At 50.5% G+C, this 22,514-nt stretch overlaps 11 protein-coding genes across 11 annotated transcripts; 6 read left to right on the forward strand and 5 right to left on the reverse strand.

Moving 5' to 3' along the window:
* Nucleotides 1-171: 171 nt before the first annotated feature.
* K444DRAFT_654271 (short-chain dehydrogenases/reductase) lies at nucleotides 172-1,114 on the reverse strand (the record flags this gene model as incomplete). The annotated part of the gene is made up of 4 exons (XM_024885933.1): nucleotides 172-449; nucleotides 508-668; nucleotides 735-998; nucleotides 1,056-1,114. The coding sequence occupies 4 exons, from the start codon at nucleotides 1,112-1,114 to the stop codon at nucleotides 172-174; spliced, it is 762 nt and encodes a 253-aa protein (XP_024734146.1).
* Nucleotides 1,115-1,598: 484 nt separating this feature from the next.
* Nucleotides 1,599-2,723, forward strand: K444DRAFT_594130 (uncharacterized protein; the record flags this gene model as incomplete). Its single annotated transcript, XM_024878336.1, has 3 exons — nucleotides 1,599-2,035; nucleotides 2,103-2,446; nucleotides 2,505-2,723. Exons 1-3 carry the CDS (start codon nucleotides 1,672-1,674, stop codon nucleotides 2,721-2,723), a joined length of 927 nt encoding a protein of 308 aa, XP_024734147.1. The 5' UTR covers nucleotides 1,599-1,671.
* Nucleotides 2,398-4,390, reverse strand: K444DRAFT_49713 (thioredoxin-like protein). Its single transcript, XM_024873296.1, has 6 exons — nucleotides 3,971-4,390; nucleotides 3,901-3,908; nucleotides 3,825-3,832; nucleotides 3,583-3,774; nucleotides 3,135-3,525; nucleotides 2,398-3,087 (listed from the first exon to the last, which is right to left on the reverse strand). Exons 1-6 carry the CDS (start codon nucleotides 4,098-4,100, stop codon nucleotides 2,752-2,754), a joined length of 1,065 nt encoding a protein of 354 aa, XP_024734148.1. The 5' UTR covers nucleotides 4,101-4,390; the 3' UTR covers nucleotides 2,398-2,751.
* A 73-nt stretch (nucleotides 4,391-4,463) lies between these two features.
* K444DRAFT_594135 (2OG-Fe(II) oxygenase superfamily protein) lies at nucleotides 4,464-5,531 on the forward strand (the record flags this gene model as incomplete). Its single annotated transcript, XM_024878337.1, has 2 exons — nucleotides 4,464-4,886; nucleotides 4,943-5,531. The coding sequence occupies exons 1-2, from the start codon at nucleotides 4,681-4,683 to the stop codon at nucleotides 5,529-5,531; spliced, it is 795 nt and encodes a 264-aa protein (XP_024734149.1). The 5' UTR covers nucleotides 4,464-4,680.
* Nucleotides 5,532-5,612: 81 nt separating this feature from the next.
* Nucleotides 5,613-7,659, reverse strand: K444DRAFT_49796 (uncharacterized protein). The gene has a single exon (XM_024873309.1). It carries the CDS (start codon nucleotides 7,353-7,355, stop codon nucleotides 5,694-5,696), a length of 1,662 nt encoding a protein of 553 aa, XP_024734150.1. The 5' UTR covers nucleotides 7,356-7,659; the 3' UTR covers nucleotides 5,613-5,693.
* On the reverse strand, nucleotides 7,228-10,183 carry K444DRAFT_49707 (uncharacterized protein). The gene is made up of 2 exons (XM_024873292.1): nucleotides 9,224-10,183; nucleotides 7,228-9,168 (listed from the first exon to the last, which is right to left on the reverse strand). Exons 1-2 carry the CDS (start codon nucleotides 10,003-10,005, stop codon nucleotides 7,443-7,445), a joined length of 2,508 nt encoding a protein of 835 aa, XP_024734151.1. The 5' UTR covers nucleotides 10,006-10,183; the 3' UTR covers nucleotides 7,228-7,442.
* A 124-nt stretch (nucleotides 10,184-10,307) lies between these two features.
* Nucleotides 10,308-11,573, forward strand: K444DRAFT_615705 (uncharacterized protein). Its single transcript, XM_024880780.1, has one exon. It carries the CDS (start codon nucleotides 10,363-10,365, stop codon nucleotides 11,263-11,265), a length of 903 nt encoding a protein of 300 aa, XP_024734152.1. The 5' UTR covers nucleotides 10,308-10,362; the 3' UTR covers nucleotides 11,266-11,573.
* Nucleotides 11,574-14,940: 3,367 nt separating this feature from the next.
* Nucleotides 14,941-15,409, forward strand: K444DRAFT_632374 (uncharacterized protein; the record flags this gene model as incomplete). Its single annotated transcript, XM_024883470.1, has 2 exons — nucleotides 14,941-14,989; nucleotides 15,135-15,409. The coding sequence occupies 2 exons, from the start codon at nucleotides 14,941-14,943 to the stop codon at nucleotides 15,407-15,409; spliced, it is 324 nt and encodes a 107-aa protein (XP_024734153.1).
* A 210-nt stretch (nucleotides 15,410-15,619) lies between these two features.
* Nucleotides 15,620-16,794, forward strand: K444DRAFT_49816 (uncharacterized protein). Its single transcript, XM_024873310.1, has 3 exons — nucleotides 15,620-15,951; nucleotides 16,030-16,109; nucleotides 16,182-16,794. Exons 1-3 carry the CDS (start codon nucleotides 15,700-15,702, stop codon nucleotides 16,669-16,671), a joined length of 822 nt encoding a protein of 273 aa, XP_024734154.1. The 5' UTR covers nucleotides 15,620-15,699; the 3' UTR covers nucleotides 16,672-16,794.
* Nucleotides 16,795-17,709: 915 nt separating this feature from the next.
* On the reverse strand, nucleotides 17,710-18,789 carry K444DRAFT_49849 (uncharacterized protein). The gene is made up of 2 exons (XM_024873314.1): nucleotides 18,780-18,789; nucleotides 17,710-18,710 (listed from the first exon to the last, which is right to left on the reverse strand). Exon 2 carries the CDS (start codon nucleotides 18,500-18,502, stop codon nucleotides 18,086-18,088), a length of 417 nt encoding a protein of 138 aa, XP_024734155.1. The 5' UTR covers nucleotides 18,503-18,710; nucleotides 18,780-18,789; the 3' UTR covers nucleotides 17,710-18,085.
* Nucleotides 18,790-19,213: 424 nt separating this feature from the next.
* On the forward strand, nucleotides 19,214-21,404 carry K444DRAFT_594137 (ammonium transporter-like protein). Its single transcript, XM_024878338.1, has 4 exons — nucleotides 19,214-19,689; nucleotides 19,740-20,125; nucleotides 20,175-20,866; nucleotides 20,915-21,404. Exons 1-4 carry the CDS (start codon nucleotides 19,681-19,683, stop codon nucleotides 21,265-21,267), a joined length of 1,440 nt encoding a protein of 479 aa, XP_024734156.1. The 5' UTR covers nucleotides 19,214-19,680; the 3' UTR covers nucleotides 21,268-21,404.
* The last annotated feature ends 1,110 nt before the right edge of the window (nucleotides 21,405-22,514 follow it).

Consider the following 22,514-nt stretch of genomic DNA (forward strand, 5'->3'; position numbering starts at 1 on the left):
CTCGTATTATTAGTCACAAATGTAGTGAGTATTTGAAGCTTTTGAAGTGTCTGAACTGAGGCTGAGTTACAGTAGAGATAACCGAAACCTCGAAATAACTTAGTACAGTCAATTTCAATTCTTCCCAGCACTCTGGGACAATGAAACATTCCTTCTCCACCAACTTTAAAATCACAAGTGCTTTAGCCCACCAGCAACTACCAAACTCTGCCCCGTAACAAATCCCGTACATGCGAACATACTCACCGCATTCGCGACCTCAACCGGCTTGCAAAGTCTCCCTAGCGGAATTGTCTTTACAACTCCCGGAACTGATGATTCATCCGGAAGCATACCTGTACCACCGACCATGGCGGGGGATATGCTGTTTACTGAGATGTTGAACTCCGCCAAGTGCGAGGAGAGATTCATCATCATAGAATTTAGGCCGCCCTTGGACGCTGCATAATCTATGGCAGTGGGTTAAAATTTTAGTTCATGGGATAAGAGTGCTGGAGAGGTACGTACGACATCCATTAATCCCGGCTCCATACGCCGCAATCGATGAGATGAAGATAATCCTTCCCCATTTCCGGCCCTTCATTCCCCCGATAACACCCTTCACGAGGAGAAATGACGCTTTCAAGTTGATATCCATCATCTTATCAAACTCACTTGTTGGGATATCCCTGCCGTCCTCAATTAATCGCCCCCCTCTGTAAGTCAAGAGAAGGGGAAAGAAAGGACAATCTCACCAGATCTCAGAAATCCTCATCCCATACCCAGCATTACTGACCAAGATGTCTATCTCAGCACCGTGCTTCCCTTTAACCTCCTCAAATAGCTTTTCGATACTTTCTTCTAGGGTTAAATCTACTTGATGAAATGAGACTCGAAGGCTGGGATAAAGCTTTTGGAGTGAGGTGGCGAGGGTTTGGAGGCTGGAAATGTTGGTTGAGTATGTGAGGGCGAGATGGGCGCCAGCCTCAGCAAATTGCGCCGCGCATGCTCCACCGATGCTGCCAGTGGTTAGTGGGAAGGGGAGGGAGGGGGGAAAGGGTATGAGAGCAACTGACCCTCCTGAAGCGCCGGTTAATAGGACGAGTTTATTTTTGATTTCGGTGCTGTCTATCATTTTGGGAATTTTATTAGGGGGGTTAGAACGGAGAAAAGCAAGGATGCGTCTCTTTGAAAACTTTGTGTTTGGGGTGCGTTCTCATGCTAAGGTTCTCTTTAAGTTGGAACCCGAATGTGGAGTGTACTTCGGGCCGACGGAGGGGGCCCCTCGAAATTAAGCGAGCCTCTCCTCGCCCAACAATACCACGTAAAGTCGGGAAAACTCTATCAATTGAAGACAAGATCTGAAAAACTGAATGAATGGCAAGAGACACTCAGTGTTGTCTGTTCTTACTGTTTTCACATAGACAAAAGTCTCCAAGTTGGAGAGGCTGGCTGGGCTCGTCAGTCTATGGACCCCCTTTCACCGCACCCCACGTTAGAGCAGTCGCCGTCAAACGCCGCTGAGGGGATGCGGTAACACAACTCGGTATGAACGTTCGATACAGAGATAATCTCTCACATAATCCACAGGCTGCGTGTCTCTCACATGATCAGTGTATCACCAAGTCAACTATCAAACTCCCCTTCACCAATCATTTTTCAGCTCCAGCTCGATAAGTCCGAAAACTAGCCATGGCATCTATTTTCCTTAAGCCCAACCATCCACCTCACTACATCGAAGCAATAGAAGTCTACCGCATTGCTCCAGACACCGACTCGCCCACCAAGCTTCGGATCGCGTCCGGCGGAGCAGGGCAGTCAGGCCTGATCCGCACCTTTGCAGAAGGGTTCATAAAGCATCATGTGAAGACCACAGGAGCAGCTCCATTCGCAATTGCATGGATGGCATCAGATACAACTATGTCCTTCAACTCCCTGGCTCTCAAAGCAGTAGACATGAGCATCACGTACCACCCCGTAGCCGAAAAGACTGCGATACAGCAAGGTATCGCCGACCGCAGAGAATATATTTGGCGAGATCACTGGATGCTTGTCGGTCGGTGACAGATTCCGTTTCTTTCTTTCAATACCAGAAATGCGAGTTGAGCTTACTTAACTCTCAGGTCCCAGATCTAACCCAGCGAATCTCTCAACTACCGGATCGCCTTCGATATATGACCTCTTCACCCAACTCTTCCGCGCCTGTATAGAAACCCAGAACGCAAAAATTCCAATAAGATTTCTCTCCAGATACGACAAATCAGCTGCCAATATCAAGGAATCAAATCTCTGGACGGCGATCGGCCAGACGCCTTGGTCTTACCCGCATTCTAGCTGGTATCATACTTATGTCGACTTCCCGTTCCGTGCACTTGAAGTGGCTGCTCTGTTGGGAGAATATAGTCTCGTTGACAAAGGGACTTGGTGGTCTGTGGAGCCTTGGATTAGGGAGAAGTTGATGGTCTTTGTATGAACTCCCGATGCTTTCTGTATGGGGCTGAGCGCTGACAATCACAATCGAATAGAAACTCGGTGAAGACGATGAAGATGACCCATTGCTGAACCCAGCTCACGCATTAGTCTCTTCGAAATCCGATAACAAGGAACTTGCACACGAGTTCGTAGATTGGCTGACCAGCGAGGATGGCGGTCAGGAGGTAGCAAGGACGTTCACCAAGAACGGTGTTGTGTTGTATTCTGCTGCACCTCCTAGAAAGGGACTTCTGTCAAAACCCAAACTTTGAGAATTCAATTTCACAATCGGATGGATTACTATAGCTCAGTGTGTTTGAGTTCCTCCCCTCCAGCTCCTAACGGCTGCACCTTCCCTTGCACGATGTCCATCACAAAACTCTCTACCGTCTCAGGCGTAATCTTCTTCTGGTCATAAGGAAACGCCTGCCCATACATCGGGTTAAAAACTGCTAGTGCTGGAGACCCGGTATCCTGGATTCCGAGAGCGGGGAGCATGTGTCCGTATTCTACAGCATCGACTGTCACAAAATTTAGATACTCTTTGAATTTCTTGGCTAGAGGTTTCAGAGATTCGCGGTAGGTTTCGCGGTCTTGGGATGTGGGGGCGAAGTAGTAGACGAGGGACTTTCCGGCCTTGATTTCTATTGTTAGCTGAGATTTGGTTGGGAAGGAGAACATGCTTTCATGTATTTCAGCTCATTCCTGCGAGTGAACTCTCCAATTGAAGGCGCCGTCGCCGTCTCCAGGAAACTTTCCAGCACATCAATACCTGATGGGCCGGGTAGCACTTCCTGCTCTCCTTCCTTCGGTCTGTGTACCACAACACTGGGAATCTGTATATTTGCGGCTTTAGCCAGGGTCTTGTCCGAGGCAATACCGAAGGTAAATTTATCGTGGTTTCGGGACGCTAGCTCCATGAACGCTGCTTTCAATGCCTTCTCTTCTTCTGGGATGTATGCAATTATAACTGCTTCGTCCCCAGATTTGAACTCGGTGATGTTTTTTTGGTCAAGGGTAGAGACTACGGGAAGAACTGCGCGAAGAACTGCGCGGTTTAGGAAAGATACAATGCTGCCAGCGAAATCAATTGGCTTTGTCATGGAGCAAGAATTTATCAGGCCGACTTACGCTGAAGCCTTTCGAGGGCCTTTGTACCTTCTCACCTTCTCGCTTCCATCGAATACCCGGATGGCGGGGTATGAGATCACGCCTTGTTCTTGACAAAGATCTGCTTCAGTTTTGCAGTCGACACTTAGCAGGGCTGTCTTCGTTTGCGATGTAGCTGCGAGCCATTCTGCTTCGAGTGCCTTGCTAGGTTCCCTGGAGAACTTGTCAGTTGACTTGACCCGCGGAGGAGCGAATTTACTCACGTCCAAGGCTGGCATTTCAATCCAAATGTTAGCATATTTCGAACATGGAACCAGCGACCGGGTGGAGACGGCATACCGCGACGACTGGGAAATCCGTTAGCATGGCTTGCCTGCCCACAACTGATGAGCGTCAACTGGTGACTTACAAGCTACTAAGGCCAAAGGTTTCTCGTTGACAATATATTCGAACTTGGCTCTAGACACATGATTCCATCCCAGTGCTGATTTCACAGCAATCAGATCCAGCAGACAGACAAGGAGGACTTTGGGCAACATTCTGGGGCAGATTGAAAAGTTGGCGCCTGAAGCTTTCGATTGCGAGATTCTGAAGTTGTCCTGAGTCCCAGACTCAGGTTGGTCGAGAGTTTCTTCTCAAGTTGCGTGCAAAGTATAATTGTCTTCCGTCTCGCAGATGTCAATGGTGGAAAATGGTCGAGACGTTTTAAAATTTATATATATAAAAGTCCAAGTCTCGATCACAAAAATAAATTGAAGTCATGGAGGGGCAGTCGGGGTCAACCCTGAAAATGAACCCCTGAAGGCGCCACAACAGGGGTCTCGAAACGCCTGATCGCCGTGCATAAGCCAGGGGAAGCTCCTGTCACCCTGCATGCTGCAACATCATTGCTTCAAAAAGTCGCGAGTGGAACAAGGAAGGCTGAGAAGAGCGTCTCGAGAAGGTGATCGGATGAGCTGATTGCTGCGATGATTCCGAGGCCGTTGCAAAGTTGCAGGGATGAGGTCTGATCTCATCTGATAGCCCGATGGCAGGAAAAGGAGGGGAAATAATTTCGTTCGATTATTTCCATCTTCGTAGCTTCATCTTCGTCATTCAAAGCGAGGAGAACGGACAATCATGATGCTTTTTCCGAGATGTCTTTCCTTGCTCGTAACCGCGTTCTTTGCGAGCAATGTTCGAGGCAGCTCTGAGCAGGTCCCGCTGAGGGACTACAGCTGCCAACACCCTCCATACACAATCCACCTCTTCTCAAAAGCACCACTAGTAATCTACATCTCCAACTTTCTGACCCCCTCAGAACGTTCCCACTTGCAAGAAATCACGTTCGTCGCCTCTCCCCCTCCCTCTCACCACCAAACAACCACTAACAATCCCCAAGAAAAGGAACCTTCGCGCACTCCGCCGTGGCCGACGAATCCGGGCAAGAAGGCCTCCGTCAAACCCGAACCTCGCAATCCACCTCCGTAGCCCGCGACCCCATCGTCCGGTGCATCGAGTCGCGAGCTCTCCTCTTCCAAGGCTTCGACACGCCTCGTTCCCACCTCGAGCCCCTCCAACTCGTGCAATACGGAAACGACGAGCGATACCACCTGCACACCGACTGGTTCACGGCCGCCGACCGCGCGACGCCCGACGTCGGCGGCAATCGTCTGACTTCCTTCTTCGTCTATGTAGCTGCGAGCAACTTGACCGGCGGGGGAACGAATTTCCCGATATTGGATCAGCCGGATGATGAGCGGTGGTGCGAGTTTCTAGATTGTGATGAGCCGTGGGATAATGGGGCGACGTTTCGCCCGGTGCCGGGGAACGCGGTGTTCTGGCAGAATTTGATGGAGGATGGAGCGGGGGATTCGGCGACGATACATGCGGGTTTGCCGGTGACGAGTGGATATAAGCTTGGCATGAATATTTGGACGAGACAGGGGCCTTTGGATGAGAAGTTTAGGGGGGCTGATGGTGAAGATTAACAGCTAGAGGGAAATCTTTGCGTGTTGCGTTGCCCTTTTTAGGTTGCGGTGTCTAGTGTGTGACCGTCGTTGGCTTTTTCGCTGGGCACTAAATCATAGGGAGAGCCAAGTTGCCTCCGTGATGAGGCTAGTGCTTCGATTTATACGATTGGTCTTCTTTCCTCAGAAGAACCATGAATTATCTGCCATGCTTTCGCCGATCGTTCTCTCATTTTCCAAGCCCCTCTGGTCGCCTTTTTGCAAGCCCAAGGACCCCAGACCAAGAGGAGCAAACTGCTTCCGCATTTCCTCCAAAAGCTCCTTCAGCTCTTCCTCCTTCTTAACAACCTCGTGGGCCTCCTTGACGATCTGGCAAAGAGCCACCCTCTCCTTCAGCGACAGCCCTGCTATTTCCGGAGCTCGCGAGAAAAGAACCATCGGATCCAAGAAAACGTCAAATTGGTGAAGCTTTACGACCTCGTTGTAAATATGTCTGTGAGCGCCTTCCACATTACCCTCCATGCAATCTTTCGGCCCCATTCCTTGCCCCACTTCAACACACTTGATGACCTCTCTGCCCGCTTCTGCGATCCGGCCAAGACCGTGGTAGCAAGTGGTGAGCTTCAGCAGTCCCCAGACTTGGTCCTGTTTCCACATGCTAATGCCCTGATGTAGCTTCCACCACTCTTGGAGATGTGCGAGTCCTTTCTTGTAGTCCGGCTTGTCGGGTGGCATCATGGCAAGCCCGCATTGGAACATGTGTACTTCCGCGAGGTTCTCCCATCCAGTGGAGGTGGTGGAGCTGGGCGCCTCCCGCTGCATGGAGAAGTTCATGGCCCGTCCTGCTGCTGCTGTGTCACCAGCCATCATGTGGATCCCGGATTCCACATCACCGAGTAGAGCTTTCATCTTTTGTGAGTCGGTATTGTTCGATTCCAACATCTGGCTCACAAGTTTCAAAACCGAAGTGCCGTTTTCCGGCTTTAGATCCGCGAACACACCCATCATGGGGGCGTCGATAATGCTCTTTGCAAAACTGCCGAACTTGGACACCGCCTCTTTCTCAAGATCCAAGGCAAAGCCGAGATGATCGCCAGTTTTCAAACTCTCGATTTCCTGCTCATACTGGGTCCATATTTCCGACAAAGCAGGGCCCATGCCCTTCGGTTTCCATAAATTGGACATAGCTTGCATTCCGGCATTGAAATCTTTCTTCGCTACCTTACCGTCCCGTACAGCAAGCCTAACCACACAGGCGGCCCAGTTCTGCAAGTTCTGCAGATGCCAACGCCTAATAATGTTCAGCATCCCAGCATTAGTAGTTACAGGGTCATCGGCCAAGTTCCTTTCGAACAACTCCTTCGCTTCTCGCAATTGAAGCGACCGATCCATGATGCTTGCTTCGGCAAAACGAAGCTGGAACCAGGTGACCTCATTTGGCGGCGGCAGGACTGTCCCGGGAGGACTATTGGCTTTCCACCTCTCAAAAACTTCCAGAGCTGACTTGACGATCGGAGCTTTGCCTGACTGTACTGTGTCTTCCGCTTCAATCTGATAGAGGGCCCATGAGTAGTCCATAATGCAAAAGAGGTCCCATGTTGTCGGCACAGAGGCAGGACGCTCACTTGCAATCATGTGGACATACGATAAATGTTGGCGAATGTGTGGAATGAGCAGCCGTCTTTGTCGTGGCTTCGTCCACCAAGAGCCGACGGACGCGCCATAATGGAGGGAGAACAAGGTGACACCCATGCGCTTGACCTGCTCTTCCGGTTCACCGTCCTGATTTGCCCAGCCCATACCTTGCGCGTGCCTGTTGTGGAGAAGGTCCTCGTGTTGTTCCATCCCATCCCATACTACACCAGTCCATTCATTTCGATACTTGTCGTCCGCGAAAGGTTTTGAGGGTGTCCAAAGCAGCGCCTGACGGACTTAAGCAAACTTGGCTTCCTTCCAGGCTCCCTTGGTTACTGCAGTCCGGCCGAGTAAGGTATAGACTGGATTTACGTGGTAGCAAGGTACCTGCTGGCCATCGCGGCGCGTGATGGCAGCATGCTGCAGGATGCCAACGCGGATCAATTTTGACTCAATTTCGGGCCAATAGGCTCGCAGGTTACGAGCCATCTGGCCGTTGTTCACAATGTCCTGCCACTCCTTTGAGATCCAATTGGCATATGATGCCTCCTGGAAATACTTGGACGCAAAAAGATAAAAGAACCAGTAGTAGTAATTCAGGTCTTTGGGCATTATGTTCCAGAAAGGCGCAAAGTGCGTCGTCTGGATCATCGTGTCATCGAAGTTGATGAAGGACGGAAGGGCCAGGGCGATGGAAAGAGAGGTACAAAAGCGGGACCGACTCCATATATCCTCCGCCGGTTCTTCTATCTTATCATACAGAAGGTTATTGAAGAGAGCTTCTCCATTGTAGCCGGCTCTGCTGAACGCAGGCACGATCAGCTGGATAGCTGTTGGGTTTCCTTCCAGAAGGATAGCAACACGACGCAGGAAGTCGATATTGTCCCGGCGATGGTATATTTCGGGCGGCTTGGTTTTCTCGTCAAAGGCCAACTGCTGCAGGAGGGCCACGGAATCGAGAACCGAGAGGCCAGATAGATGGAACTTCTGGCGCTCTGAGGTAACGTTCGCAACCTGGGTGTTTGCAAGTCGAGACGCCACAATCGCCATTGATCCATCGCTTGTTGCATTGTCGATGAGCGCTCTCAGTGATCTTGCCATCTCTTCTGCGTCATCGGGGTTCTCGAGATAAAGCGGCGATTCAAAGGCGTCAGCGCTGTCAAAAACTAGAAGATACTTCCCGCTCCTTAGTCTATCGATAATCGCCGCCTCTGAGGGTTCATCGAAGTCAAGGCCAAGTTGGATGCACATCTGTTCAATATATTCTCCCCACGAAAGCAAATGGTCTTCAGCAAAGTTGATGTATGCAGACCCATTGATCCACCCAGAGGCTTTCCACCACTGACAAACATAGCGAAGGAACTCTGTCTTCCCGCAACCACCTTGGCCGTGCAAAAGGACCAGTCGTGATGTGGATAGGAGAAACTCCAGGGAGAGGACATCGATATCACGGCCAATCAGGGCTTGGTCGACCGACTGAAGTGCTTTGGTTATTAGTTGCTCGAAAGGTGACAGATTTTTGATCGAGCTCAACACCTTGTCAAGGTATGATGAGATGCTGCTGCCGTACTTGCTATTCTCTACCTTGCTGTGAGGGTTCGGGGTTGTGAAGGAGGTGTAAAATATAGGTATAATGTAGTCAGAAAGGTTCACATTGTACATGGACATTGCTCGTCTTCGCCGATTGTTGATCAGTGCCAGTCGTGCTATCCTTGATGCCTCTTCCACGGAAGCTTTATTGACGAGCAGGGACTGGTAGAATGCGTTCATAAATATCTCGACGGCCTCCTCCACCACCTTATAGGCCATCGCAAGCACGTGTTGAGTGCCATAACGCAGAAGAACTTCGGCCAGATTGCTTTCAGGACTGGAGGCTTCGAAGCTCGCAGAATCACAGGCGTTAAGGATGGCAGTTTTGACGCCACCTTGAGCGAGTTCCTTGCCGATCTCACTTCCCGTTCGGAAATCCTTTGTCATTTTGAGGGAATCCAGATGATTGGGTTTGCAGAACTCGAGACCAGCTCTATAAGACACAGATAAGGCCACTGAGAATGGACATAATGGAGGTTTCAACTTACGAAGTATGACCTGTGGAAGCTTTCCGGATCCTACCCTTCATGTCAAAGTGAACCAAGTCATAGTTATGGTCTTGCAATTCTTTCTGAAATGCCACCCATGTCGGCGGACGAAGAATTGTGAGCGAAACCTTTACATCAGGCCTGGTCTTGGAAACGTGATCAACGATAGCCACCAAAGACTTGGAAACAAGCTGGTAGTCGACATCTTTCTGTTTTCCTGGGCGGGAGACAACTAAGAGAATGTTGAATTTCATTCCTTGGAAGGACCCGGCCCCAATTTCGTCTTGCTCACTGTTCTGGACTACAGATCGAATGACGCTTACACTATTGAAGCTGTATCCGGATGACCAGATTTTTGTGTCCTCAAGGACTTCCCAATGCAGCCGTTGAAGTGTCGTCTCCACGCGGTTCGGGTCTGTTCCCATTCCGGAATCTTTAGACGCAATTTCTAGACGGATGCTCCCATTTTTGGGAAGTAGGCCAGTTTTGACAATCTGTGCAGCGAGATCGCGGCCATAATTTGAGAGAAGCTCTGTGGCGAGGTCGGCCCTAGCAGTTTCGAATGGCTCACTGGCGTAATTCTCAAGAAACCACTTCAAGGCTTTCTCTGGATCCTCACCGAGCTCAATCGATTGTCCAAAAGGGTCCTTGAGCGTAATCCGTGTACACTTTGAGCTCGTCTTGGCTTCGACATCCCACCGAGAAGAGTTCCCCTTGGGATTGATCACAGGGGCTTCATGAGCGACAGAGATAATCTCGCAGAGACGAAGTCGAAACGACATGGTGACCGTCACACAGAGAAAGGACAGCGAAACAGGGCCAGACCGTGGAGAGAATTCGTCGTGTGGGCGGAAATGTTCAGAACAAAGCGAGAGATGTGGCCGATGGTCTTTCGTGAGGGTCTTGGGTCGGATCAGGTCCACCGGCGTGTAACCCCCTTTATGGGGGCAGCTCGAGCTCCGTCGTTGCTTTTTCTGGGAGGTCCGCAAGCTGGCGCGTAGTTTTGGGTGGCCGCGCGAGTTTCTCAGCCCCCCAGTTTCAGCCCCAGCGCTGTGGCGCCCGCGGTCAATCAACGACGACCTTGAAAAGACAGCGTCCCCAGTGATGAGTTGCCCGTTTCTGCAGAATTGGTAACTGCCATGGCGCCACAGTCCTATGAACCCAAATTTTTCCTTCTCAAACGTCGTCTACCAGCGTCGGAGAGCGCGCATCTTCTCGGGCGGGTCGTTCAGCATTACCAGGACCCCACTCGCGACTTCACACCCGACTCCCCAGCGGGGAGTGTGACGGCCGAGGTATTCAAAACCTTCTTGCTTGGTGTGCAATACGACACGGACGCAATCCTCAAGGCGCAGGCTGCTCGAAACGATGGCCTCCGGGCAAAGCTCTCGGGGCTGCTGTCATTCTCAGCCGACTCTGCAGAAGGCGGCTCGACCACCGTGGAGTCCCCGCGCTTCATAACACGACGACTGAAGCTCGAGAAAGACTACTTTGATGCGCTGAAGGCCGTCCCTGACGTGCGTCGGAAGATCCTTGAGATGTGTCCGGTTGGTGATAAAGTCTACCTGATTGTCGGCACCATGAGCACCCAGACGGCCAAGTTCAAACAGACAGCAGCCCAGACCAAGGGTAGAAGTGTCTCTGGCTCCCTACAATTGCCTCTGAGTGTTGCTATGTCCGTCGGTGTCATGCCTCATCTAGACACCGTCACCAGCCCAGAGGCCAGTACGAACCACACTGAGTCATCCGGATGGTCCATGAAATTCAGCTCGACCGCTATCGGAGAGGACGGTAATTCTGGCGAGGCCGAAGAGGTCTTTGCTGTGGCCTGCAGGGAGATCTCGAGAAGCTGGCGGGATCTGGGACAGGATGTCAAGATGAAGACGAAGCCTCCGGAGTATCGGGGCGGACAGCATTTCGGGGCAGAAGAAGATTCAGACTCCGCCGACGAGGATGACGCGAATGAAGAAATGGAAGCGTTTGCGGCCGGGGGGTTGAATTTGCTGGAAGATGAATCGTCGAGGGTTCTAGACGGACTCTGATCTCTGGTCCTTGATGGGATCTGAGCTCGTTATGGCCAGGCGCCTCCTGGAACTATTTGGCTTAGAGGATGTTTCTGTACAGGTGGTGAAGAGAATTGCGAGATGTTGATTTGAAAAGGGCAGAGAAACCGGAAGGAGCAAATAGGCATCGACACGTGATTTGTCTAAGCGAGGTAACACGAATTCCCCCCTTTCTTGCGCAAATCCATAGTATACAAGACAGATACTTGTTGATGGGGCTGAAAGGGTCGGTGTTGAACTAAGACCACATGGGTTGACACTTGAAATGAAAAGCAGTGAGGCCTGACAGGGCTGAAACATCGATCCACACTTCCTCGAATGTGAACATTGTGTCTCTCCCTTCCTAGGCCAAAATTAAGCTCTAGTATATAACTACTTGGAAGGAATACGGCGAAATAGAGATTGATGGAAGAAAGACTTCAGATATCACTACAAACCGCAGACCAAGTGATCTCAAGCCGAACATCCAGTGTTTCCATCCTGCCAATTAACATACTACATTAGTATGAACCCCAGACACACCTTCTCTGAACACACTCTTCTACCCTCCACCTGTTCCACATCTCATACCTTCTCAGAATAAATAGGGAGTGATGAAAATCCCGCCTCCAAGCTCCACAGCCGAAGGGAACACCTCTGGAAAGCCGAACGTCCAAAGCTCACCAAGCAGAATAAAAAACATGGTCATATAATTAGAATTCCCTGTTCTGGAACCGGTGTGACGAAAGATTCGTTTAACCGGCCGGCAGGAAGCTTTGATAGAGAGCCGAACGTAGGGACAAGGGAACGAAGGACATTGTAGTTTCAAATATCCTATATCTATTGTTGGCTGTGACGTTCGAGAACTCCAACAGTCACTTGCCTGTCGAGACCCAACCATTTGCGAAATCGCATATCCGGCGTGGAAACTAGCGTCTCCTCATCTATAACAACGATGAAGTAGATTTGGGAGACAATCGCAAAGATGGCGATAGCGAAAAGGGCGGCCATTATAAACTTGTACAATCGTCGAGCCAATTTATTTCTCCGCAAAGAGAATTTCCTCCAAGGATCTTGGTTAGGTCGTGCGAGAACGGGGGCGTTATTTGACCTTCGCCGGTGTCGCCATAATGGCAAATTCTGGGGTTGGCCCGTTGTAGAAGTGTGCAGTGATTACGAAAACACAGGTGAAATAGTGAAGATCATAGAGAGGACAGACATCATGAAGTTGATTAAAATTCAGGTTGTGCGATCGAAAACTCTACTTACTCGATAGCGAGGCGCTACCAAAGAATCCCGTTTATGGTTGAGAGTGTCTTTCACTCTAACCAGAAAAAAAAAGAAGATAAAAAGGTTGGGAGGAGAAAGGGTGCGATACCTATTGTCGACTCACCAAAACCTCATCCAGGGGGCCGCAAGTAAAGCTTCCATGCTGTCGACCAAATTTGAAGTTGGTCGTGGACTGCGATGCTGAGAGTCTAAATTTAGTGTGCTAAATGAGGAAGTTATACAGGTTCAGGTGTTTCTCAGCGAGCCACTCCCGAGTATTAGTAAGATTGCCAATTCTGCTCCACAGCATCTCCGCGGATTTGAATTAAGACGGTGATGTTGCCTCAATAAACGCCTAATTAGGAAATGATGAGGACCAAAAGTTGACTTGTTATGCAAAAGGGGGATCGGACGAGGTGGTCGAACCAAGGTTTGGCAGGGGCCATTTATTACGTCACGCGCCGCTAAATTTTGGGCTCCCGCTACAGTTGCCTCGGGGCTTAGACTGCCTTGCCGTTGCGCTAACCACGCGATCTATTTTTATATTTGAATCCTTCCTCGCTCCCCGCACTGAAACATTGTACTCATCCAAATCTCGCTCTTTCAATGAAGCAAGTCGCTCATAACCAGACAGTCATCGCGACATCGGGAGATTATTGCCTGCAAGCCTCACTGATTCACCTGAAAGTTGAGACTCTGGTAAATAGTTCCGCCGCAACGCTGGAGCCACGAAAGAAAGTTGTTTCATATCGATAAACGCAACGAGAGCCTTCGTTTCGGACGCCATCACTGCGTGAAGCCTGCTGACTGGCCCGCTTGGTGCTCATCCTGGTGCGTGCTTAATATCTGGAGCTTGGGCATTCCCCGTTTGTATTGCTTCTGAGCAGGCAGGGGCTATACCCCATGCAGAGACTGCCGGGGCCCAATCCCTCAGCCGCACCCTGGCACTCTGAAGGATCAGACGCTAGATCAGCTGAAGACCCTAGGGCTGATCAACTCCACGGATTGTTATCGTCTCAAGTGAGAACTCTAAATCCACAAGGGGTTCAATCTTACTCTTCTGCTCGGGTGGCGCTCTTGCTGTGGAACCGATGAGTTCACAGAATAGTGTCAGTTGTCACCCTCCTTGGTCGTTTGTTTATCCAGTCATATCTGGCCCGGGATATTCGCGTCGGACCGTTGAGAACCCACGAGCCTGGGAAGCAGGGCTTCGGGTCGGGTCCAAAATAGGATAACGGTTAGCGGCTTTGTCTTTACCTTGCCAATGACAAACAAAAGCACACTATTGGTGCTGTCCACATGTGCAGGCCCTGCCACTGAGGCTGTTCACACCTTGTCAAGCCTTCCGACTTGGCAGAGCACAGTCTCACCAGATGGGGGAGGTTTGAGCCGGATTACGATCACAGCCGCTGGGGCTCCCCGTCATCCGAAGTTTCCGCGCTCGCGGACACACTGATCCGGCAGGATCCCACAATCTCTCCAAGAGCACTTGGCTGCAGCAAAATCTCCACCTATAAGACTTTAGAGAGCTTGTTCATTGCACAAAGTCCCGTGCACAGCCCGGTGAATATTTAGAAACTCCGGACGTAGATGATGATGAGCGCATTGATCCTATTCATGAAGGTTGTCCAGCTTGGCAAGCTACGTCATTGTGACGACCGACCAAAGATCTAGATACTCGGCCCAGCACAAGCTTTGAAATTGAGCTCTGCTCAATATGGTCAATGGTCAAGTGGCATCCTGCTGAGGATCGTTACATTCAGCGGGAAGTACTCTTCCTCAGCTTCAATGTAATTGCTTTGGCGGAAGGCACCACAGTTTCTCTTCGACATTCATGATCCTTGCTGTACACAAAATTTCTACTACTGATGGTTGAAATATATCTCCTGACTGTTAGGCGGCAAGACGTGGAAAATGAGCAAACCTCCAGAGGAAGTCCTGTCTGAAACTGAACTGGCGCATGTAAAATGACAGCTTGAACATTATGACTGCTACTCCTGACTTTGAGGCTTCATCACATCGAGTCATCCACCGACTACTAATGCACCAGGCAAAAGAACCAATTGGTTCATGAGAATAAATGCTGCCTGGGGCGTATTCGACCAGAAGTCTGCCCTACTGAATCTGTAGGGCCTAAAGTTTGGTCTTGCCTTGATGAAACCAGCTAGCTTCAGGCTTCGACTATCAAAATCGGTTGGTCACAACTTTGAAACGGTCCGCTCTGTCCCGAGAGCGAGGACGAAGAGAGTCAAGAGCTCTTGGCAAAGTAGTGCGCGCGTGACTAGTATTAAGCCCAGCCCTACCGGGCGTCCTCGCAATCAGGTGATACCCGAGCCCCAGGAGCCAAGAGCCACGATGACTACCTCGGTCTCCGAACTACTACGTACGACTGGTTGAGTCGCAAAAATGGCTAAAAAGGGTCCAGTACCTGCCCCAGAAGAACAAATATCAATAAGTGCGTTCACAATAACTGTCGCCTATTCGCGAGGAAAGGCAGAATAAGAAGGATCTTAGGGTTCCGCGTCTTCAGCTGCGCAGGGTTCCCGCTCTTTATCACCACGTCCGCAATAAAATGCCACAGTTCGGAAATCTCTGCATAGAATCCCATCACCATCCCCAAAGCAGGATCCGTGGCGTTCAATTAACCGTCTCTGAGCCACCTCCACCAACTATCTCGACTAGGATGGCCTCGCGAATGGGCATGCACAGGGCTGCAGGTTGCCTAACGGGCGGCCCTGTGACTGGTGCGCAGTCGGGGAACCGCACGGCTGGGTATGCACTGGGCGGGGCAGACAGTGCTTGCGCCCCCACCTCGGTTGCCGTTGATTCACATATACCGAAATTCCTTCCGGATGCAGCACCTCACCCACTCTGAATCCTTCCCCCATTCCCCATCCCCCCTTTCGAGACAAAAATACCCTTCCACAACAAACGTGGGAAATGGACAAGCGAGCAAGCCACACAGGCTGCCAGATCCGGCCAGCAGAAAGTGGATGCAAGACTGAAACGGCTCGTATACCTTGGGACTCACACCTCAGCTTCTGCCTTTGGCTTTTTATGCCCGTTTTGATTGGTCATGATGTGACCAAGACGGAGATGTATCTTCAGCTATGAGTAAAGAGGTTGAACTATAAACTATGACTTTCAGCCATCGTCAACGAAAAGATGTCTCTTAATCCAGATCCAAACCAGACGCCAACGCCAGTCTTAAGGTCCTCCGTCGGAGCTAACGCCAAGAGGACGAGTACGAGAAGTTCAAGCCGTATTGCGTATTCAGCAGCAGGCCAGAGCCGATCATCCACAAACCAAAACCGAGTCAGAAAGACTTACAGAGAAACCGACAAGATGCAGGCTGGGCTGCGTCCGCGCCAACGAACCTTCACCTCCTGCACCGAGTGTCGCCGGAGAAAGCAGCGGGTAAGTTCACACATCCCTATTTGGCCTCCTTCCTATCCAAGAAATTTCTAGCGAAGAGGACTGACGATTGGAGCAAAGTGTAACCAAGCGAAAGACCGTCCTTGCAACAACTGTGCGAGACGATACCCACCAGTCGCCTGTACGTACGAAAGCTCCAGGTATGTTTGTTTACCTCCTGCCTGTTCGAGGCTGCTGTCGTTAGAATAAGCATGCTGATGTACGTAATCCAGCCCGCCCCCAAGCATCGACAGGATCGTGGATTTCCACGACGACCACGGCCAGGGGAGAGCGAGCGTGCCCAGCACGAGTCCGGGGCCGTCTTACGTGCAGACGTCATCCCCAGAGAACATGAGCTACGCAGCGACTCCTGCAACCACAGATGGGTACTACAACTCCTCCTACGGGTACTACTCCGCACCTGCAGCGCCTAGGAATGACTACCACTCTTATTCCGCCGGAGGCTCGTCGCCGGGCTACGCTGTACCGGCTTATACGACGAGCGCGGGCTATACGCCTGTTTCCGCGGGCTACTACCAGAGTGCGACGACGAGCTATACGCCAGTTACGACAGGCGGCTATTATTCGAGTTCGCAGCAGGATAGTGCGTGGTTGAGCACGGCGGACCCAGCAGCATTCGTGGGTACCGGGAGCGCCGATTACTATTATGCTGCGGACCCAGATCCGGGACATCATCATGGCCATGCTTCTTCAGGTCCTTGACGACCTCCCTGAGGCCAAGAAGCGTCAAGAGGACGCTTGGAACTTTCTGTTGGGAATCTTAGAGGAGGCGAACCGAAGGGGTGCGCGATAAGGGCTTTGGGGGTGGATAACGACAAAGGGAACGGAGCCTCGGCATTGAGTCGAGCTCGAGGGGAACTTTCAGAAGACGTCAAGAGGAAGAAGAACCCGGGTCTCTCGTTTTACCGGTGGCTTCCATGAAGCTTCTGCGTGTCACAAGTGGAAGTGATGCTAGTGATGACTTGGTGCAGCAATGGATGGAGGATGCACGATGGTGCAGGTTTACCCTTCGGAATGAAGAGCAGTGAAGCAGAGACTATATGGTTCTGGGAGATAGACCTTGGCATGGACGATATTAACAAACTGGGGGTGGGACCTATTGACGCTTGTTGGATAGGAGGTTTTGGTCTTATTGTTTTAGTTGTATAAATATAAATTCCTTTCGATGCTTCAAATCGTATGTGTCTAGAAGATGTAATGAGAGACGGAACGATATCTGGCCTTAGATGTGCAAAACAAACCTCCCAGTAACAATACACTCTTTTTCTTAGCCGCAGGGAGGTTGACTGTCACTGGGATGGCAATTAGATAAGCCCATTGTACCGGAGCGACTTCGGACTTTCGGCCGATGTGCAACAAAACCAACCACCCATAGATTGTTGAGTCCGCAACTCACCCTCCATTTTAGAGCGTATTCTCAATGTAGCAAGCAACTTCGGACATGTGCAACAAACCCTCCAGGCATGATTCACTCGAATCTTGATCTTCACAACTCATTTACATCAGGGCGAGGTCCCAACCCTGGCCCGAATGGCCGAGGAAAGCGTGTATTACTTATTGTTATTTGACTCGGAACTGCTTGGGCCGTGAAAGAGGATTGTGGAAGATTCAGTTGGTAGCTTCATAGCAGTCGTTTACGGGAGAGATGAAGGAACCAGGCAATTCTAGTTTCGTGTTCATCGTCTGGACGAAGTCGAATCTAAACTCAACGTAACCGCTATCTTTCAAGCACGTTTTCCAAACTACGAGAAAGTAGTGTATAAGAAGGCCGAATGTTCATTCTGTGACCCGGGTAAGAATGCTCTCCCAGACGTGCAGGCCATCATGGACGCTCCCCATGGTCTTGGCTTGGGACTTTTTCTGCCCTTCTTCTCTTCCCGGATAAGCAGGAGTTGAAGCTAAAAAGGCGTCCATGAGAAATTGGCAGGCGAAAGAAGTAAAATGCTCATTCCCTGACCCAAATAGAATTCTCCTCCACATCCATACGCCGTCATGCACATTCTCCATGCTCTTCGCCAACGCGGTTTTCTGCACTTCTTCTACCTCCATATACGCGCGAGTTGCAGCCAACAACGTTTTCGCAGAATCCAATTCAACTCGGGGTGTCCTTGGAACGTCATATCGTGTTCGTGTGGTTCAAGAAAGCCTCGTGTTCTTCCGCCAACGGCACGAAACCTTGCGCTGGAACCGTGATCTCGCGCCTGTGGAACTGGTGGAGATGGAGAACCGCATTGCGTGGGAACATCTTGCATCCTTCCTCAGTCAACTTCATCCGTTTGACCCCGATCTCAGCAGCATCCATGCTCCCGACAATTCCTCTGAATGCAACGCATATGGTCTGATGTCCCCAGCATACCCTGACAATCTTCTGCTGCGGGTAGCAGTCGATCGTGGTATGAAGAAAGTCCTGCAGTTTCAGCACCCATGGGTCAGAATCCATTGGACCTGCCGTTCCTCCGCTGAGAACAATCAAGTCGAAAGTTTCTGGATCGGGATAGAGTTGGGCGACGACGGGATTGAAGAAGTCGGTCATGTTAACGGTGGAACTTAGAATCGAGAAGCTGGCAGTGTGATGACGGACACGAACCAGTCCAGGACTGCAATGGGCCAGCCAGTGAACAGGATGACGATTCTGAGAGGTGTGTTCGTAGCCATGGTTGCAGGTTGCTCAATCGATGCGTAGGAAGGTAAGGGCAGATTCGATCTCGATTATGACGCTTCGAATAGCAGTCAATGCGCCGCTGTACAGTAGTTACAATCGTGAGACGCTTTGAAGAAGCGGAACATCGGTGAGGACTGTGTATACTAGCCGGTTATGATCACTCTTCCAGGAACCTGTATCATTCTCCACCGATACGTGATCGCCAAAGGTAAGGAGAAGTGTGACGTCGCTTTGCCGTCGCTTTCGACGAGAGGTTGCTTTGGCGCAAGTCAATTAGGAGACATGGGGGTCGTCAAGAAGAGCTGAGTAGATGACAAGGGAAGAAAAGCAGCAGGAACGGAGCTTGTCAGTGTAATGAATGTTAGTTTGGCATATCAATAGTCGAACGCAGAAGGCAGCGTCCTTTTCTTTCTTTCCTCTTGGGTTGTGTGTGTTGAGAAGGAAGGAAAAAGTTGAAGGGAGAAATGGAGATGGAAAGGGAAGCCGAGCCGAGACCAGATTGTTGGGTCGTCACGTGCGGAAGCCTAATTTACCACCTCTCCTCGTTCATTCCCATCTCCACGGACAAACATCTGGACCTGCATTCGCCCCCTCCTTCTTGTGTTCCTAGTTCTTATTACGGCGCGACCTATGATAGCAGTCTATCAGACACGTTCCTCTCATCCGATCTTCCGATCTTTCCCATGTCAGCCTTAACCTAATCCGGCAATCAAACCCAGAGATTTGCCAAGCATCTCTTATCATCCTCATATCAAGGTTCTGACAAACACCCTTCATCTTCACCAAAGGCACAGTAGATCCCATGTTTGAAGCTTCATATCCAAGCAAATGTCACTGCCAAGTAGCTTGGCTCTACGAAAAGAGTATGGCAGGCGAGGATAACGATAATGAAGTGTAAGAACGACAACGGGAAGGACGGGCAGCGGGCCTTTCCCAGCAGGAGAAGAATGGGGTACTTAAGCTCGTCCTTTCCCACCGCGTAGTACGCGGCCTCTCGTTGAGAATTTGATTGTAATCATTGCGATTTTGGAACCCATCCTGAGCAAAGAATGAGTTCGGTAAGAAGCATCTCCACCGTCGCGAACCCCATTTTGTCTAACTTCAGCAGCCAGCCTTCAATTCATCCGAGCCGAAAGGCGGAGATCCTCTCTTCGTGGATGTCAATGCCCAATACGTCGGCTTCGAGTACCACTACACCTATCTCGTGTTCTGCGGCTTCATCGTCTGGCTGATTATTCCCGGCATCGGACTTCTCTATGGCGGTCTCGCGCGACGCAAGTCCGCTCTAGCGCTTCTATTCCAGAGTTTGATGGTAGCGGCTGTTACTACCTTTCAATGGATGTTCTGGGGATACAGTCTTGCTTACTCGAGGACGGCGGGGCCTTTCATCGGCGATCTGGCCAATTTCGGAATGAAGAATGTCATGGCTGCCCCGTCCCCAGGAAGCGCTGTCATCCCTGAGATTGTTTTCTGTCTGTATCAGTTACTTTTCTGGTATGTTTTCACACCCAAAGATGGGCACATGTGCTGATATCCTTCGAAGTGCTTGCACAGTCCAGATCGTGGTTGGGGGTGCATTCGAGAGAGGTCGTATTGTTCCCTCGTTGGTCTTCGGTTTCTTCTGGGCGACTCTCGTCTACTGTCCGATTGCATGCTGGACATGGAACCCCAATGGATGGCTGTATAAGCTTCCATCTCTCGATTTCGCGGGAGGTGGACCTGTTCACATCTCCTCCGGCTGGTCTGCGCTTGCATATGCCTTCGTTCTGGGAAAGCGCAAGCACTCTGGCGATAAGTCACATGGCAAACCCCACAACACCACACTCGTCTTTCTTGGAACGGTGCTCATCTGGTTCGGTTGGTTTGGCTTCAATGGTGGTTCCGCTCTGAACGCCACAGTTAGGGCTATGCTCGCGGCTTTCAACACCAATACAGCTGCCTCCACAGGCATGATTGGATGGGTTACGGTTGACTACCTAAAGTACGGCCGAAAATTCAGCGTGGTAGGCGCCTGCTCGGGTGCCATCGCTGGACTCGTCGGTATCACACCTGCTGCTGGCTATGTCGGAGTCTGGCTCGCGGCCGTCATTGGATTCATCACCGCGGTCGTGTGTGCTCTGCTCCAGAACTTGAACGAGTGGCTTCATATCGATGAGGGGATGGACGTTTTCAAACTCCACGGTGTTGGTGGCATGGTAGGAAGTTTCCTCACTGGCATTTTCGCCTCTGCCTCAAGTAAGTCTTGCACGCATCAGACTTGATTCATCTTCTAACCAAAACCAGTCAGCATGCTCGACGGCGTGACCTCAGCACCAGGCGGCATCGACGGCAACGGCATCCAAGTCGGCAAACAATTCGCCGAAATCACTGCCATTTCCGCCTACTCATTCCTCATGTCATGCGCTCTTTTGTATATCCTGAAATACATCCCTGGCATGCACCTCAGAGTCACAGAAGAGGCTGAGATGGTGGGCTTGGACATCGATCAATTCTTCGATGAGCAGATTGGCGATTGGGGAATGTTTGAGGAGATGGATCGGAGGAAGATGGCGATGGAGATCAGTGCTCCAACAACTCCGCCAATGCAGGAGGTTCAGGAGCCGGTCGATGGAGAGAAGAAGGTTGCAAGTGTATGAGCATTTAAGCACGAGCTTGAGTCATACATGAATTATTCAATTAGACTAGACCTTCTTTGCTTTTAATTTCGGTTATGCAAATATATACACTCTCCCAGGCTTTGCCGTTGGCGTATGTTCGAAGAAGTCACTTTGATACCTCATCATTATTGCTAGGCCTGACTGATTTGTTACTGGGAACATTTTCCGAAAGAGACTAGTTCGCCTCCATAAGAAATCGTGCCTTGGGTATTACACAAATCATCACATTTCAACGCACTTCATTTGGGAGGCGGGCTGTGGGAGATTAAGTTGTTCAAAGGAACAAATACAAAGGGCGGGGCACCTAGTTGGATTAGGTTGAATATGAAAGTCTGAGCATATATCCATTGTTCGTGACTTAATTACAGCATCGTCCACCATTCGCGCAGAGCTACATTTCCATCGCTAAATCCCTTCCTCGCCAATTCAGGGGCTCCGTTCAGCCCAACAAGCGAGAAAATTATCTGTCCCATGCTATCACCATTCGTCCTACTCTTGAGAAGCCTCGAAACGGCGATCCAGACCTAGGAGCGAAACTCCGAGAAGTAGAAACAGACTGTTAGTCCCTTTGCCCCGAAGGCAATGGCGGGACCATCTTCTTTCCTCCTTGAGCGTCATTGCGGCGGAAGTATTCATGCGTGGAATTCCTATGCACGAGGAAAATCACTAATCATTTTTTCGTCTGGATTTGGAATTCGCACAGGGGGAGTTGGAAAGACCGGCGGTAGAGATGGGTTGATATCCCCTTTCCCCCAGTCACGTGGTTCGAGACTTGCCGATTAGATTCGAGAAAGTCAGCGGGAACACCTTCAACAAGCTTACTAAAGCGATTATACGGAACGATTTTATCTAGCAGTAGCAATGGACATTCAACCCAGAGGATATTTCAACAGAAAGTGTATCTTTTCCCTGATTGCGAGGTTGCTGTATAGTCTTCACACTCGTCAATCTACCACACTTTCGGGTATTCTGCCCGACCCCCTTCAGCAAAGCGACTACTTATGCTATGTAACCTCTTCGTTTAGCTCAGCAAGGATCTCCCATATTCTCCCTCTTGTTTAAATCGATCAACAATAAAAAGGGGGGTGACAAATGCACCTCCGAAGCCTCACATGGCGGCTTGTCTCAGCAAGGACAATTGCTAGGAGAATCCTTTTGAGCCGTTTCGGAGAGTTTGCACCGCCAATCGCTTCCCCCCTTTTCCCACTGCCAAGAAAATATCCCAC

This window comes from Hyaloscypha bicolor, assembly GCF_002865645.1.
Source record: "Hyaloscypha bicolor E unplaced genomic scaffold K444scaffold_117, whole genome shotgun sequence".
Classification (NCBI taxonomy): domain Eukaryota; kingdom Fungi; phylum Ascomycota; class Leotiomycetes; order Helotiales; family Hyaloscyphaceae; genus Hyaloscypha; species Hyaloscypha bicolor.